Raw genomic sequence first — 15,615 nt, 5'->3', positions numbered from 1 at the left:
GAAAAAGGGTTTATTCTTCCTTTGAAGATCCAGTGGAAGAAGACGCAGCTGCTGTTCCTCTGGGAAATCCAGTGAAGAAGTTGTGCTGGTATTTCAGAATCTCCAGATTACATCTGAGTAGGAATGCTTGGTTCCTCCCTCTGGGCAGAGCATCTCCAACGGGATGCTATAGTTGTTATCAGTCATGCAGTGACATTCAATAGCCTGTTATCAGCAGATGTCACCCTCGAGGGAGGGGTGATTGTGGAAGAGATAAGGAAAACTGCCCACTTAACAGAAGACAGCTGCCATGGCAAATGCATCTTGCCTCTAATCTGGGACAATAGGCATTGTATTTTTCACAGTGAATAAGAGAGAAGCACAGGCCAACATCTCCCTGAAGGCTTGCGAGCTCGGAGATCAGGGTTGAGGCTGGCAGTGCTGGGCTTTTCAGCCAGTGTTGACCCTCAGCCAGGGAGCAGAGCAGGCTTGGGGCGCATCTGGAGGCAGACCAAACCCTGGGCATTGGACATCTCCATGGAAAAAAGGACAGGCCAAGTCCAGGCAGGAACATTATCCCCATGGATAGGTAGAGCAGGAATAGGGGAAGAGAGGGACAAGCACTTCTATGGCATCACTGGGGCAGGGACTCATGGTTTCAGCTTTGGGGACCTGGACCCATAGGCATGGGTGGAGAGAGGGCCCGGGAAGGCAGGTCAGTCCTGTTTAGGCTGATCAGAGCCCTCAGAGTCCCGACGATCAATGGAGAGTACTTCAGTGGTGTAGGGTAGGTACATAGAAAAATAGTGTCTGTTTGGTATACAGAACTTCAGACCAGAAGTTAGTTGGGTTGTAATGCACTTATGTAATATTATGTTAGCCAGAAAATCTTGTTATAGTCAAAGGGAACACAATTTATTGTTATTCTAATTAATGTTATAATGATCTGATAGTCTGAATTATCCAATATAGAAAAGCATCAATGATAATAATACACTTTAAAAAGTTAAGAACTGCCTTTGTGCTTTCCCCTGTATTTCTTTTGTCTTATTTTTACCCTTTTCTCTGTGGTTCTGGCTGGGGATAACCAATTGAGAGCATCCGAGGATCTGTTAGGAGAAGTTTGACATTCCAGACCTGAAAAAGTGAACTTCCTCTTCAGTCTTGGAGTTGAATTATTCATTTTTTTGGTATATTTTCTTAATATAGTCTGCTTCTTTCTCATTGTTCTTTACTAAAATCTGAAAGTTGCACACTAGCCTCCCTCAGCCTCTCTAAGTATGTTGCTTGCTATGCAAGACCTGTGTAACTTTATCAAATCATTACTGTATGCAGTAGTATCAGAGAACAACATTTCTGAAATGCCACCAGCTCAAGAAATATCCACTTGACACCTATGAATTATCAAAAATAGAGAAAACAAACTCAGGCCAAGGCAAGCCTACATGATGTCAACATAAATTCTGTGGCCTTGTATTACTAATGGCAAAATTGTATTTATCAGGCTGCAGTCTCTATTAATTTTGTGTGACATAGGTAAGGTAAGCAACAAAAAAAATATGCTTAAGTATTAAGATTTGTATTCAAGATACCTTTTCTGCAACCTTGTCTTTACCATTTACCAAGTAAATGAACAAACTTTCTAAGAACTTTATATAATTTCTAACAAGTACTAATCAGTTTTGAAACATACAATAATTCAAAATATATTAAATATATTAGCTATTAAAATAATCTTCTCTGTAATGAAGGTTACTATATTGGATAATTTATTATTTTATATTAGTTTAGCAACCTCTGGTAATAAGTCTAAATCAAATAACTTCTTGCTGCCTCATACTGGATTTAGAATAGAAAATGTGGACATTAGCCTGCTTAGGTCAAATATTAGACACTCAAGAGAAATGGTACAAAGATTTTTGCTATTTAGAATATCTGAAAGAGATTATTACTGGTTTTAAGATTCATTATTTCTCACATATCTGAACTTCATTGAAAATATTAAAACTGTAACTCAGTGTCAGTCATATTAATATATAATTCAAGCTTTAGCAAGTATTGTTCTATCTGAAACTGTATATTTGATTTATAAATACCACTTTGCTTGCTTATAACAATGAATACCTATATCTTGGTTTGAAAAGACAGGTGTCTGCTATGGAAGGCAGGAGCCTCCCTTGAAATGGAGAATGTAAAACCCCTCCCTCTGAATTATTATAATTTTGAAATTAAGAGACTCTCAGGCAAAGATATGGGACTAGGAATAACAGTTCTTTAATAGGGAAAAAGTAAAAATAAAATAAAAATGCAGTAAAGCAAAACAACTTTGACAGACTCAAATATGACCTGACACCCTGTTGGTCAGGGTGTTGGAAGCAGTCCCTTTAAATGGTGACTTTAGTCCTCCTGGAGTGACAGCTGTGGTTCTGTTGGAGCAGCGAACCTGTAGGAGGGTGGAGTTTTCCTCTGAAGATCCAGTGGTGGTGTAGATGGGCCTGGTCTTCTACTGGGAATCCAGTGCAAAAGAAAGTTGCTCCTCTAGGAATTCAGAGGAGGAAAAGGCTGCCTGTGCTGTTCCAAATGGCAGATTATATCCAGGTAGGAATGTTTGGCTCCTTCCCCTGGACAGCGTGTCTCACAATAGGATAATGTAATTTTATCCGTCATGCAGTGACACTCACTGGCCCATTAAGAGAAGATATTTCCCGGACGGAGGATTGGTTGTGGAAGAGATAAAGAAAACTGCCCAATTAACAGAAGATAACTGCCCCACCTCTAACAGATGGCAATAGAATACACATCCCCATTTGCAACTTAAGACAACGTATTAGGCAACTGACACTAATATTAAAAGGAAAGTGAGAATTTAATTTTGTTGAAAAGAAATGAGAGCACCACAATATCATGGCGTATCCATGGTGACGCAAGAAGCAGAATTAGAAGTCAGAACCTTTAAATTTTAAGTTTATCTTTTTGCTAAGTGATTGCTATATACATTTTAATGTACATAGTCTGTGTAGTAATTATTCTTTCAGATTTGCTTATTTGCTGTTTTCCTATCCTTGAAAAAGGGAAATAACATTCTTGCGCTGTGATTCACAGAGTCAAATTAGAAAGAAAATAAATATGTAAGGCAATATTCACAAGGCTTTTTACTTGACAAATACAAAAAAGCTACTCTTTTTAAGGTCAATAGATGTGACTGCTTTCCATTCCCAGCATTATATTGCTCATTTCATTGATTCCTACAATATTATTGAGAGTCTTGAAAAATTTTTAAGTTGTATTGTTTAGGGTTTTTTTGTATGATTATGTTTGATTATACAGATCTATGTTACACTGATGCATATCTCTTTTGAAAAGAAAGCTAAGTATGACAACATGAAAATAATTATTTTGTATTTTGAATAACTGCTTTCTCATTTACTAACATTCATTTATGTTAAGTTCTGGTTTTGTTTTTTTTCTTTTTCTTAAAAGTAACAGGCCTTTCAAAAAGTACTTTCTCACTTTAAGTAAACCGACTGAAATAACATTATCCATATATGGCGCTATGTTGGTCATTATCATATTTTTTTATGTTCAGCAAACATATATTGTTGTAATAAATTCTATTATTTGAACAAATATATATGTTTAAAAAATAGTAGCTCTGTCTATGTCCTGATTTTCATATAAAGGAAATAATGTTGGAAATGTCTGGCATTTTGTCTGAATTTTCAGATTTCCAAATATAATCAGTTTGATAAAATTAAGACGCAAAAATTTGCCAGATTTTCAGTATCTGCTTAAAAAATGTAAAGTGATCTTGAATTCACTGAGGCATATGGAAGGTCATCAAGACATGTATTTGTGTATACTGAATTATGATATATCTCCTGCATCTCTGAAAATTCCTGGGTGATGCTTGTCACTTTCAGAGTGTTTTGGTACATGTCTTACTGTAGTAATTGATTAAATTTACAACTTTACATAAACAATGGAGAAAAGGAGAAAAAAGAGATAACAATAAGGAGATTGAAAAAAGAGAGCAGAAAAAAAGGCAAGCTTAAAAAAAATTGTAAGAGAATGAAATTATGCAAAAATGTAAATTCTGGTACCAAAAGGAAATAAAAATGAAATTTTGACTCTAGTTCCACAAATGTGGACAAGATCAAAACAAAAGGAAACAAGAGGATTGTTTTAAACTTCTGGCTAGGTAGCTTTTGGAGTTTTTGCTATTTGTGTAAGTCATTGCCTAGTTGAAGTAAAGTCTAGAAATTTTTTTTGAACGCTATCTTTTTCAGTCATGTATTTCTTTACAACCACAATTTTATTGTATTTCTGGAAAACCACAGTTTCATTTATTTTCTGAACAGCTGTGAGGTGAAAATACATTTTTTCAGAAGAATATTTTATGGCAGTCATTAATACTGATTTTATGTTCTAAAATCTATGTTTATGTTTCCTTTATTTTCTATGACAATTCATTCCTAAGAACAGGTAAAGATACTAGAAATTTATGAAGAATAAAAGAAGAGAGTTTTAAAAATAATATGTCTGGAATGACATATGTTGAAAGAGTCAAATAAGTTGCTATATCTAAATAAACTTTAAAATTCCTTTAACAGATCCAGAATATACTCTTCTAATTAGGTTTCTAACTTTACTGGAAATTTTTTGCAAGCATCAGATATTCAGTGACAGAGAACATCAAAGAGAACAGTTAATTAAGATAGGAAAAAAAAAGTGTCTTCTTAATAGGATGCTGGGGTCACTCCAAAATTATTTAAGTATAGGAAGGTTTTAAGTGAGGAAGCTAAATAAGCCTTAACTCAAAGTCCTTGAACATCTGAAAGAATGAAGATGGAATATAGCTATTACTCTTTTTAAAAATTCTGTTTATAATTGTAACCCTCTTTTTTCCTTTAATGAGGTATGAATTTACTTTTTTGCTTAAGACTGTTTACACTTTTTTCTCAATTACCCATTGCAAAATAATAGACTGGCCTCTTGCTAATAAGATATACAGGAAAAGTCTCAGGTTGACCTCATGTCAGTTACCTCATTAACACCTTCCTGTAGTCTAAGTCCCATTTAGGGTCATCTGCATTAAGGACCTTTAGCCTTATTTGGGAAGTCTGTGGCTGGATCATATGTGTCACAAGAACTAATAAAGTCCTGTACCTTTATCCATCCTTAATAAATAAGATAGTGAATATTCCGATTTGCTGTCACATTTTGAACTCAATATGGTTTTAGGAATTAATCTGCAAAACAAATTCTAATGAATTAGCATAGCTGTTGGTTGGTACCCTTAGGTCTCATTTGGTCTTATGAACAATTTGCAAGTTTTTATCTGTTCTTCAACTATTGAAGTTAAAAAAAATTAAATATAGAAAATAGTCATAAATGGGCCAGACTTCTACCTAGAGTCCAGTAACAAGTGGAGTATGACTAGTGTCTGTTCTGGTACAAGTTCTCTTCAATGTGTTTGTCAATGAGCTTCAGTCAATGACAGAGAGCAGTCTCATTGTATTTGCAGATGACACCACAATGTCAGTCATTATAGTCAAGGACCAACAATCAGTATAGCTGAGGAGAGGCTTGCCATAGGGACACACACATGCTGAAGGAATGAGCCAACAGGAATCCTGTGAAACTCAGCAAGGGTTAGTGTAAAGTCCTGTAGCTGGGTAGGAAGAACCCCTGGCAACCGAGTGTCTGATAGCCAGCCACTCTGCTGAACAGACCCTGTGCATTGTGGCAGACGGTAAACTGAGCATGAGAGCAGCGTGCCCTGGGGAAGAAGAAGGCCAACAGCATCCTGAGTTATGTTAATAAGAATGTGGTCAGTAGATGGTCACTAGATTCAAAGGGAAAGATTTTTGTGTTTGCCTTAACTCTTCTGTGACCATAGCTGGAACAGTGCCTCAAGATTTGAGCTTCATGACAGGGAAGATGAGTTTTTCACTGAAGCAAGTTCAGTGGAGGGTCACCAAGATGGTTGGGGGCTGGAGAGCTTACCCTGTGAGGGAAGACTGAGCAACCAGAGCTTTTTCAACCTGGAGAATAGGAAAGCTTTCCAAAGTCAGAGTCCTCTAAAAGAAAAAATAAAAATATAATTTTCAACAAGTGCTTTCGCTCTGTTAGATACCATTTTGTGCCTTATTTTTGTTTCAGCTGAATGCTTCTCAGAGTGGGCAAAGGTATTTATTATCTCCCTGGATTATTCCCTCAGGAATTACTCATAAAAAGTTAGTCCACTAGATTAATTGTTAGTTGAACTTCCACTATGAGTTTATCTGGGGTAAATTTCCTTTGGTATCATGTTTACAACAGCAACCCTGTGTATACTTGTAGCATATTGCATATGCAAAGACTGTGCATCTAGCACAGATTCATAATCTATTTTTGGAGCTTTGTTTCAGGCAAATGTCAAAGGCTCTTGCCTTTTTTCTTTACTAAAAATGATCCTGGAATCAAGAGCAACTTCCACTCCTATATAAATAGAAAGGCTTATGGGTCTCCCATATGTTTGCATTATCCTAAGTTTTAACAGTTGCAACACTTTTGAGTGGTGTCTTGTTAAGACTAGTTTTCTGAACTGAATTTCTCTGTAGATCATCAGCTTGATCTTTTTTTTTTTTTTTTACTTCTACATAGCTACAAGTTTTTAAGTGTAAATACTGCTTAGAATCTTTCCTTGTGTAAGCAGGCTCATTTGACATATTAAAGGTCCTCTGTTTTACTGACTTTCATCTGTTCTCCTTCCACAGAGACTTGCTTAGAGAAATGCTGGTCCAGTCCAGTAGGTCTCAGAGTATTTTAGTGTGGGTTGGTCAGGTTGTCTTTCTTTGTGAACCTGTGCCCTAAACAGCTATTATACTTTCTTGACCCCATGTCCTTACTGCTTCCTCATATGATTCATCCTGGCAGTTCCTCAAACTTCACATCTTCTCAGTGGCTGATTTTGAATTCAAAGTGATGCTCTGCCTCTGAGTTGACTTCAGTTGACTGCAAAATTTTGGTTGAAGCTTTTCCCAAAAAGAAGAGCTCAGTCTTCTTTTCTTCCTTTTTGTGCCATTTCTCATTAAAAGTTTTTCTTCATTTTTTTTCCTTTTATTTTTTTTTAAACTAGAGTATTAAAGCAAAAAAAACCATAGGAGTTTTTCTTTATCACATATAAAAATACAATTTAAAAAATAATCTTTTTCAAAAACTGAAATGTCAGATGTGATTGCAGAAGACTGAAGTGGAGAGTATGTTAAAATGCCCTCGCAACAAATGTGTTTCAATTGGTCTAAGACTGTTTTTATAAAATAAATATGCCAAAATTCATACTTTTGCTAATTACAAATACTGTTTATAGAAACATTGATTGATCTACCCTGTGTAGTAGCTGATACTTACAAAATTGTTTATACATAACGTTAGTTTTCTCTCAAAAACCTCCATGTAAATCAACCATATTGTTTAACTTTACTGATCTTCTGCATGAGTTCTTCAGTGTAAATGGATGTGGAAGCCTAACCACTTTCTGTTTGAAAATTGCCTCTGTATCAAAGTAGTACTTTCCAGTGTGTAAGCTTTGTAGCTTTAAGTACGTTTAATTTTTATTGCTATTTTCTTTTGAGAGGAAATTTCTTTTAAGTTGTTATTATTTAAAGTGCTGTGTCTATTTAAATAGGATAGATCATGTCGTTTGATGGAGATTTTGAATATAGTTTTGCTTTGACCTTGATATTGGAAGCAGATGAATGCCTGTTCTTGTACATTTGCATGCATGATAAAGATATGTTCACATAGATTTTGTTTTAATAGCAGTGGTTATGTAACATACATTAAGTTTTCTTTGTTTTAAACAACATTTTTCTGTTCCAAAATATCTCTTGGCCATGCATTTGTATTTTCTGTGTTTTAAACTTGGTACCAATCTGTCAAAATTTATTGTATATGGAATCATTAGTCCAGACTTTTGATATTATGCACATTGTGATAATTTTCTTCTTTTATTATGAAATAAAGAATAAAACATGTCTAGATCTATTTTAGTTACTTATGCCGCTGCAATTATAAGATAGCAAATAGTTTTTGGTTTGGTCTCTGACACATAAACCTGGAGTCTTACATGGTGCTTCCAAGGTCTTTTAGTTTTGCAGGTGAAACCACCACTGATTTTAAAGTGCTATACTACAGAACAGATATTAAGACATTAAATGTCAGATAGCAAAAATAATATGCACCCACATCAGCTTTATTTGTTGTCTTTATAAAGCTAACATACTCTTATCTTAGTATTTTTAATAGTATGATAAAATAAACCATTTTAGCCTAAAATTTCTTCAGTAAATAAAAGAGACTTTATTAGCAAGACTATTTCTGATATGAGGATCTCTTCCAGTATTTTATACAGAACATTTGAGAATTCTGTCAAGAGATCTGGTATACCTTGTGCCTTAAATATACCATATAATGCTTAATTCCTCTGGGAGTCTTATTTCCATTTTCTAGTGGACAGATTTTTCTAAAAGTGTGAAAACTCTTGTTGCTTTCCATACTGACATCACCCACTACATTTAAAAGACAAAGCTCAAAGTTTGAGAGGAGAGCACAGAACAAAAAAGAGAAGTGTGGAATACTATTGTCTGAATGACTGTTCAAGGTCCCCATATCACTATGATGGAAAAAAAAAGCCATGTTTTAAAGATACTAGTAAAACATAGTACAGTTCGTGCTACATCAGCTTTATTTATGCTTTTTTTTATGGTGAATTTTGTTATTAATTGCCCAGTCATTTATTTGTTCCAGTCAAGATGGAATTTCTACTGTGTTAAGGTGTTCTAAATGCTCACAGGTGAGAGACTTGGCTTCCAAACATTTGCAACCAAATATGGGGGATTGGGAAGGATGAAAATGTTAACAAAATATTGAAAAAAATGCTATATATTTTAAATACTAGATAATTTATAAATGCTAACAATGTTTCCACAGGCAGGGCATGGACGTGGACAATTTTCTTAGCTTATCAAACATTTTCTGTGTGAGGATTTTTAGTAAAATAATCTGGTCTATTACAGAAATCAGAGAGCAAAAAGAAAATTACATATGAAGCCTTTTTACCATCTTAAGTATAAATAATAATGCTGACAAGTTTTGTTTAAATGGGTACCTCTTATTATTCCTCTACACTTGGCCTCGTGTCAAGTCTAAATGGGCTTTTAGAGCCCTGTCAAGCTTTGATGAAGAGAATCAGCATATCTGGCAGCCTTATTGGTGGCTGGATTAGTAGCTTATGGCAGCGTTTTCTGCTGCTTAGGTTGCTACATATTGCTGCCATTTCACTCCTCAATAGGATGGTTACCACTTTTCAAAGTATGGGCCCCCCTATCAGTAGTATAGCTGTATATTTTGATCTAGCCATGCTGATTCAGGACTGAACATGCAGGGATGGAAATAATGCGTTGTCATTATGACTGGTAAAAAAGTTTAAGTTTTGAGGACATTTAAAACTTAACATGTGTTATCAGTATTATTACAAAATGTTCACTAGCATTAAACAATGTTCTGATTGCTTCAATTTTTTAAATAAAGCCTATTGACTTTCCTGTTTTCATGTCAGTTGTCTTTACTATGTTAAACAGAGGGAAATTTAATCTTTTAGATTGATCAAGAAAACACAATTCAAAAGAAAAAGTTAGCATCCAGTACTACTGTGTGTCCCACAGGTTCTTCTTTCATCAAAACTGCCTCCACTGGTGAGTTAGAGGAGCATATTGCAGCCACTACTGGTGCCATTACTGTTGCTAGCACATCTGCTGATGTTGCTGTATCCAGTGCAGTGACCACCTGTAGACAATCTGCTGAAGAACAACGGGTACAAGCTATGAATATAAGAAAATCAGTTCTGGAGTCGGCCACTTACAAGGAAACACTCTCTCTTCATCAAGCAAATTTACGAAGCACAAGGCGACGACCAAGAAATGCTGAACAGATAGAAAGAACTAAAGAACTTGCAGTTGTTACTCATAGAGGTATTGGATATTATTTTACTTGTGCCCATGTAGTCATGAAAAAATATTTTGTATTAATTAAAAATGAAAGTTTAGGTAACCATTTAGGAAATGTAATTGAACCAAATGGGAAAAGGATTAAATCTGTCTAACTTTGAGTTCTAGTAGGGCAGTCAGATGGAAAAAATGAAATTAGTAATAATATTGTCTTGGTTATTTAAATTTATTTGATTTATAAAAGGACAAAATGTACGTATAAGGAGTTTTCTTTTGATGTGACTTTATAGCTTGCATCATTATATTCACAATAAAGCATAGTGTTAGAGACATCTGATGAAAGTTTAGAGAATTGAGATTAGACTATTAATCTATTCTGCATATGTGATTAGATATAATTAACCATAGCATTAAGAATGTACTTTAAAAATAGCTGCTGTTCTAAACTAGTAGGTGATGCAGTTGTATTCATCTCCCATCTGTTTAAATCTTCAGCAAAATTTTGGTTTTTAAAGCATCTGTACATATTCATTCTATAAAACATGAAATCAATGATCAAAGAAACATTTAGAACACTAGGATATTCAGCAAATATCAAAGTGTTAAAGCTAAAGATCTTATCTATTTTTATATTGAGATCATCTCATCTGCATGCTAAAATATTCATAATGAACAACATTTGGAGAATAATACTAGGATTGTTTGCTGTGTTAAAAGTAAATGTCTATATCTGAAACATGAAGCTGACAAAAAGAAATGCTGGAATGTCTTAATTTAACCAGCAGATATTCAGAGAAAATTGCATGCGGTGTGTTTTTCAACATGCACAATTTCAGGAAAGGATCAGCTTAATTTTGCAGGCTAATGTTGAATACATTTATTTTACATTTTGAATTTTTATTATGTGCTTCGTATTAATCAATTGTACATGAAAAATTTATAAAAACAAATATATTGATAAGAAGCACCTTTTATAGCCCAAGGAATTTGTAGAAGTCTTATTACATGATTGATATTTTGTAAAGACAGTTTTATTTGGAATCTGTCATGTTACTGGATAGTCACCTAGTGTAAGTTATTGTAGCTTCATTTACTAACACCTTTTGAAAGAGGAGAGCTGCAGTTCTTCAGAATTTAAAAATATATAATTAAATTGAATAAATGAAAAACAAACACTGTCTTTGGCTTACATATAAAATAGAAATAATTACATAAATGTTTATGTTTCATTTGTATTAATTTCAGTGGAGACCTGACGTATTTTCTGGTTATTGACTGATATAAATTAATCAATAGTTTGGTTTGTACTAGTTGTGTGGCTGTACATTCACTTCACAACATCTTTGGTCAAGTTTAGAAAAACAGGCTTATTTTCAGTTATGAGGGAGCATACAAGGATCTGTAATAATATCTTCTAATTTAAAAATGTAAGATGTACTACTCTGGCAGTTAAATATGGCAGTAATTGTGATACACATATAGTTTTTTCCCATTTCCTCTTTAGAATCATTACACTGCAGTGTCCTCTCCACTGTTTTCTCAGTGTTCCTTTCTTCTCTGACCTATTCCTTAGCACAAGATATAGCTATGGCAAGTACTTCTAAATTATTTTATTAAAATAAAGTGCTAAACATTAGATTATTTTAAAAAAGGAGAATAATTTAGATATCAATATACTGCTAAAATAATGTTATGGTGCTAATTTTTTACATATTAAAATAGTAGTACAGGTACCAAAAGGTATGACAACCCACATACAACTGAAATCAGACTCTTTTCCACCTTACTGGAGAAGAAAGGACACATATGTGCATTTTATTCACTCCTGCAAAGTTGGAAGTCTTGGTTTTGCTAGCACTCATTATACAAAAACCTTAAAATTTTTTACTGTGCCTCTTTCTCATGGAACAGTGTATGTGTGCATGCTATTAAAGGATGTTCCTATACTGAGTAAAATTTACCATTTTTACTCAACAAACACCAATGTTTGATAACAGCCATTAAAACATATCAAATGACCTTGAATAAATAACCAATAATTTTCTGCCATGAAATATTCCTTATTAAAAACACACAGACATATTCTGAAGATAGGTGAGATAGTTGTTAATTGACTTGAAGAAATTTTTATCACAGAGGGGTGTTCCAGAGGTATTTCTATAGAATTTCCTGTAGGTTATTATTGAAGTACTTTAACCTCTCTTTGACAATACATTATGCACAGAAGTTTAAAAAAATCTGCATATTAAATAACTATGGAATTAAGAATTCCTGCTTAAGAATTTTATATTAATTACTTTTAAATTATTACTCTACTTAATAGCTATGAAAAATTAGCTTTTACTTTGGAAATTTTTTTTTGCTGTTTTTAATTTAAGAATTACATTCCCAAGTTATGCAAATTAATTCATAATTGAGAAGACAAAATTTAATATACTAAATATAGTTACTAAAACTTACTATATGTAAGTGTGAATATTTAAAATTGTAAAAATTTATTGTATGTATAGACCTAACTGTAGGCTTTTTGAGAATGTTACTAGTAAGACCCCAACAGTACAGTTTTATGATACATTATCACAGATGCAAAATCATAACTGCAGAAAAAGAGTAGTATTGTTGGCCGTCCATGGGATTGTTCTGCGAATAAAGTGTTTCAGAGTGAGTATACAATAACAATACTCTCTTGTTTTGTAAAACTTTTTTGGACGTTTATGCATGAACAAGATGTATAGAGAGAACTAGAGGTTTATACATACAAAAAATTCAATTGCTAGCTGTAAATTGCTATACTATATATACTACATGGATCTCAATAATAATTTAAATTGTGTTAAAAGCTGACTGATTATTATCTTCTCTAAGCATATTAGCTGAAAAAAGGTACATTAGGTGCATTTGGTGAAATACTTTCCTTAAAGTTAGGGAAGGACAAGAATTATTTTATAAGGCAATAGTGAGATCTCTTGAGGAATACTGTACATGATTATAGTTTCTTCATCAACAAGAATTCATGATGAATCAGATAAATAAAGGTACTATAATGGTGTTACATTTTCCTTATCATCCCACCTTACAAAATAAAATGTAAGACAGGATGAAAGCATAAATTTTGAAGTGAATATCAGTATGTAGAGAACTTAAGGACAAGTTAGTATATAATATCTAAATATTTTTTTATTAGGGAGATGAGTAAGAAGAGTTCTTGTTATTGGAACACTGAAACCTTGTAGAAGGAGGGAGTACATGAAGGAGCTTTGAAAATGCACCTTGACAGGCTAATGAAAAATATATTTAGATAGGATAGCTGGTAATGAAAAACAGCACATTTTGGGTCCTTAGTTCTAATGAAACCAAGTGGTTAAATTGAGGAAAGTTTGTCTCCTTATTCTGGAGGAAGGGGGGAGAAAAAGGAGATCCCTAACCCCTTTTGTTCAGTTAAACCAAGGAACTTCAAATGCTGAGATTTAGTAGAAGTTCTTTTTGATGCTACAATCACAGTTTCTAGTATGATCTGTATTTCTCAGATGTGAAAACAAGAAGACAATGAAACATGATATAAACATGATAGAAACATTGTATTTCCAAGTGGGTGGGATGTTTGTTTGTTTGTTTGTTTGTTTAGGGTTTTGTTTGGTTTGGTTTAGGTTTCGGGGTATTTTTCCCTCTTTATATATTTAAGAATTGTTGGCTTCATCATGACTAAAGTAACAGAGGATAATATATATGTTTTTGATTTCTACTATTTTTTTTCATACAGTGAATTCAGAGTTTAGTAATGCTTTTAGTCCTATTGAATTGTTCTATAGTTTGTATCAACTACATACTTATTAAGGTTTTAGAATTTTTATTTGTGTGTATGCATACATCATGAGAGATATTTTAGAACATTTTCTTGTGAGAGCTTATATAGCATACTTTTACTGTCTAAAGATATGATGAAAGGCATATGGCCAAATATTAAAAGGCATTTGTACCGTGTGCTTAATAATATGACTTAAATTTTGGTCAGCCCTGAAGTGTTTAGGCAGTTGAGTATTGATTGTTTTTGGTCCCTTCCAACTATCCTATCATTTCTATTCTATTCTATTCTATTCTATTCTATTCTATATCTCAACATTCTTTTTAATATGGAAATACACATACATCATAATTAAATGCCCTTGAGAAACAAATGAGTACCGTGTGCAAACAATGAAAAACACCTCTATTACTGTTTGTAAGTCATAAATTAAATTTAGAAAAAATAAACAGTCAGAAAAAGAGATACAGTAGTTGGAGGGAAAAAATTGCTTAGCAGACTCAGGTTCAAATAGTGCTGGGAAATCTTAATTACTCTAGTCATCATCTAGCAGTTCACAAGTGTCTTTGTGCTTTTCTTAGGAAAATAATTTCCAGAGAACTCTGGATTCCAAAAAATTTTATGACTCCAAATTTCTCTTCTTAAAGAGTAGAAATGTCACTAAGCACTCACAAATATTTATCCATATATTCTCAGTTTGAAGAAATGTATATTTTGATAATTCTACTTAACACATTTTTACCAAAATTTTATAATTCTATGGCTATCTCCATTCTCTATCTTTCTCTATGCTTTTTATTACTTTCTTGTAAGCCTTTATAATTTTTCTGCCCTTTCTCCTCTCTTCTATAAGAGTACTTGCCTTATGCTTTTTGATATCTGGCTTTATTCAGTATCTTAGAAATGGCCAAGAAAAAATGAATCAGGGAGAAAAAAAATCTTGCTACTGTGTGTTCCCTATTAAATGAGCATTTATTTTTCCTCCTGTCTTACAGGAGAATTCATGATGGTAGAAGGCAAGGTTTTAATATTTGTTACACGAAATTAAATCATATGCTAATGAAACTTTTGAGAACAAAAGGATGTTATGAGAAAATCATTTATATTATTTTTTAAGGTTCTGATAAAAGTGTATGATAGATCATTACTTTGGGATTATTCAATATAAAACTTCTAAGGATTTGTTAGAAAATATGTATTCACATGTCCTATTTTTTTTTTTATGTCTACTTAGAAGCAGGAAGAAAAAAGGAGGAGTAAAGATGGAGAGGTTTTTTGAAGACCTGTTTAATATTTTTAAGTCTAGTAGATAATCAATCTGTATATGTCCTCAGGGCCTTTTGGTTTCTTTGTTTTTGTTAGTGAAACTACAAAGATGGGAGTCTGAAGAAAGTAAATGCATTTGGCAGTAAGATTTCTAAGATTATTTGTATACAAAAAGATTTGTGTATAAGAAGCTTTCTTCTTAGAAAATCTTAAAAGTTTCAAGAAATAAGCAAAACACAAATATAATCTAGCGCTCAAATATTTAATCACTGAATTGCATTTGTTTAATATTTCATTGTACTTTTGTAAATAACTATTTAATATGTGCAACAAATCCACAGATATGTTCTGTTTGGTGGATGAGCTCTATAATGGATGGTTTGTTAATGTCAAGATTTTTATTAGACAAAAAGTGATAATAATATTCTAAACTTCTTGATATGTTCCCATTTGGAAAGAGGAAAGGAGATATTTTTGTCATCCAACAGTCAAGTCTGGAGTGCTTAGAAGGAAAAAAGGGAAAAAAAAGAAAATCAGTCATACTGATTTTAATAAATGAGTTGTGGTAATGTTTTGATT

General features: G+C 33.2%; 1 protein-coding gene across 3 annotated transcripts in view; it reads left to right on the top strand.

Moving 5' to 3' along the window:
• The window catches only part of CSMD3 (CUB and Sushi multiple domains 3), a 579,207-nt gene that overhangs the window by 221,875 nt on the left and 341,717 nt on the right, over window positions 1-15,615 (top strand). Inside the window, exon 7 of one of the 3 annotated variants that reach the window (XM_041470730.1) lies at window positions 9,687-9,992. The exons of the other annotated variants lie outside the window; for them this stretch is intronic. Coding sequence (XP_041326664.1) covers window positions 9,687-9,992 — 306 coding nt within the window. The remainder of the gene's footprint in view (window positions 1-9,686; window positions 9,993-15,615) is intronic. 3 annotated transcript variants of the gene reach the window in all.

This window comes from Pyrgilauda ruficollis, unplaced genomic scaffold, assembly GCF_017590135.1.
Source record: "Pyrgilauda ruficollis isolate IOZ18807 unplaced genomic scaffold, ASM1759013v1 scaffold25, whole genome shotgun sequence".
NCBI classification, from domain to species: Eukaryota; Metazoa; Chordata; class Aves; order Passeriformes; family Passeridae; genus Pyrgilauda; species Pyrgilauda ruficollis.
Note: the sequence above shows the minus strand (reverse complement) of the source record. Positions and strands in the feature narration are given on the sequence as shown.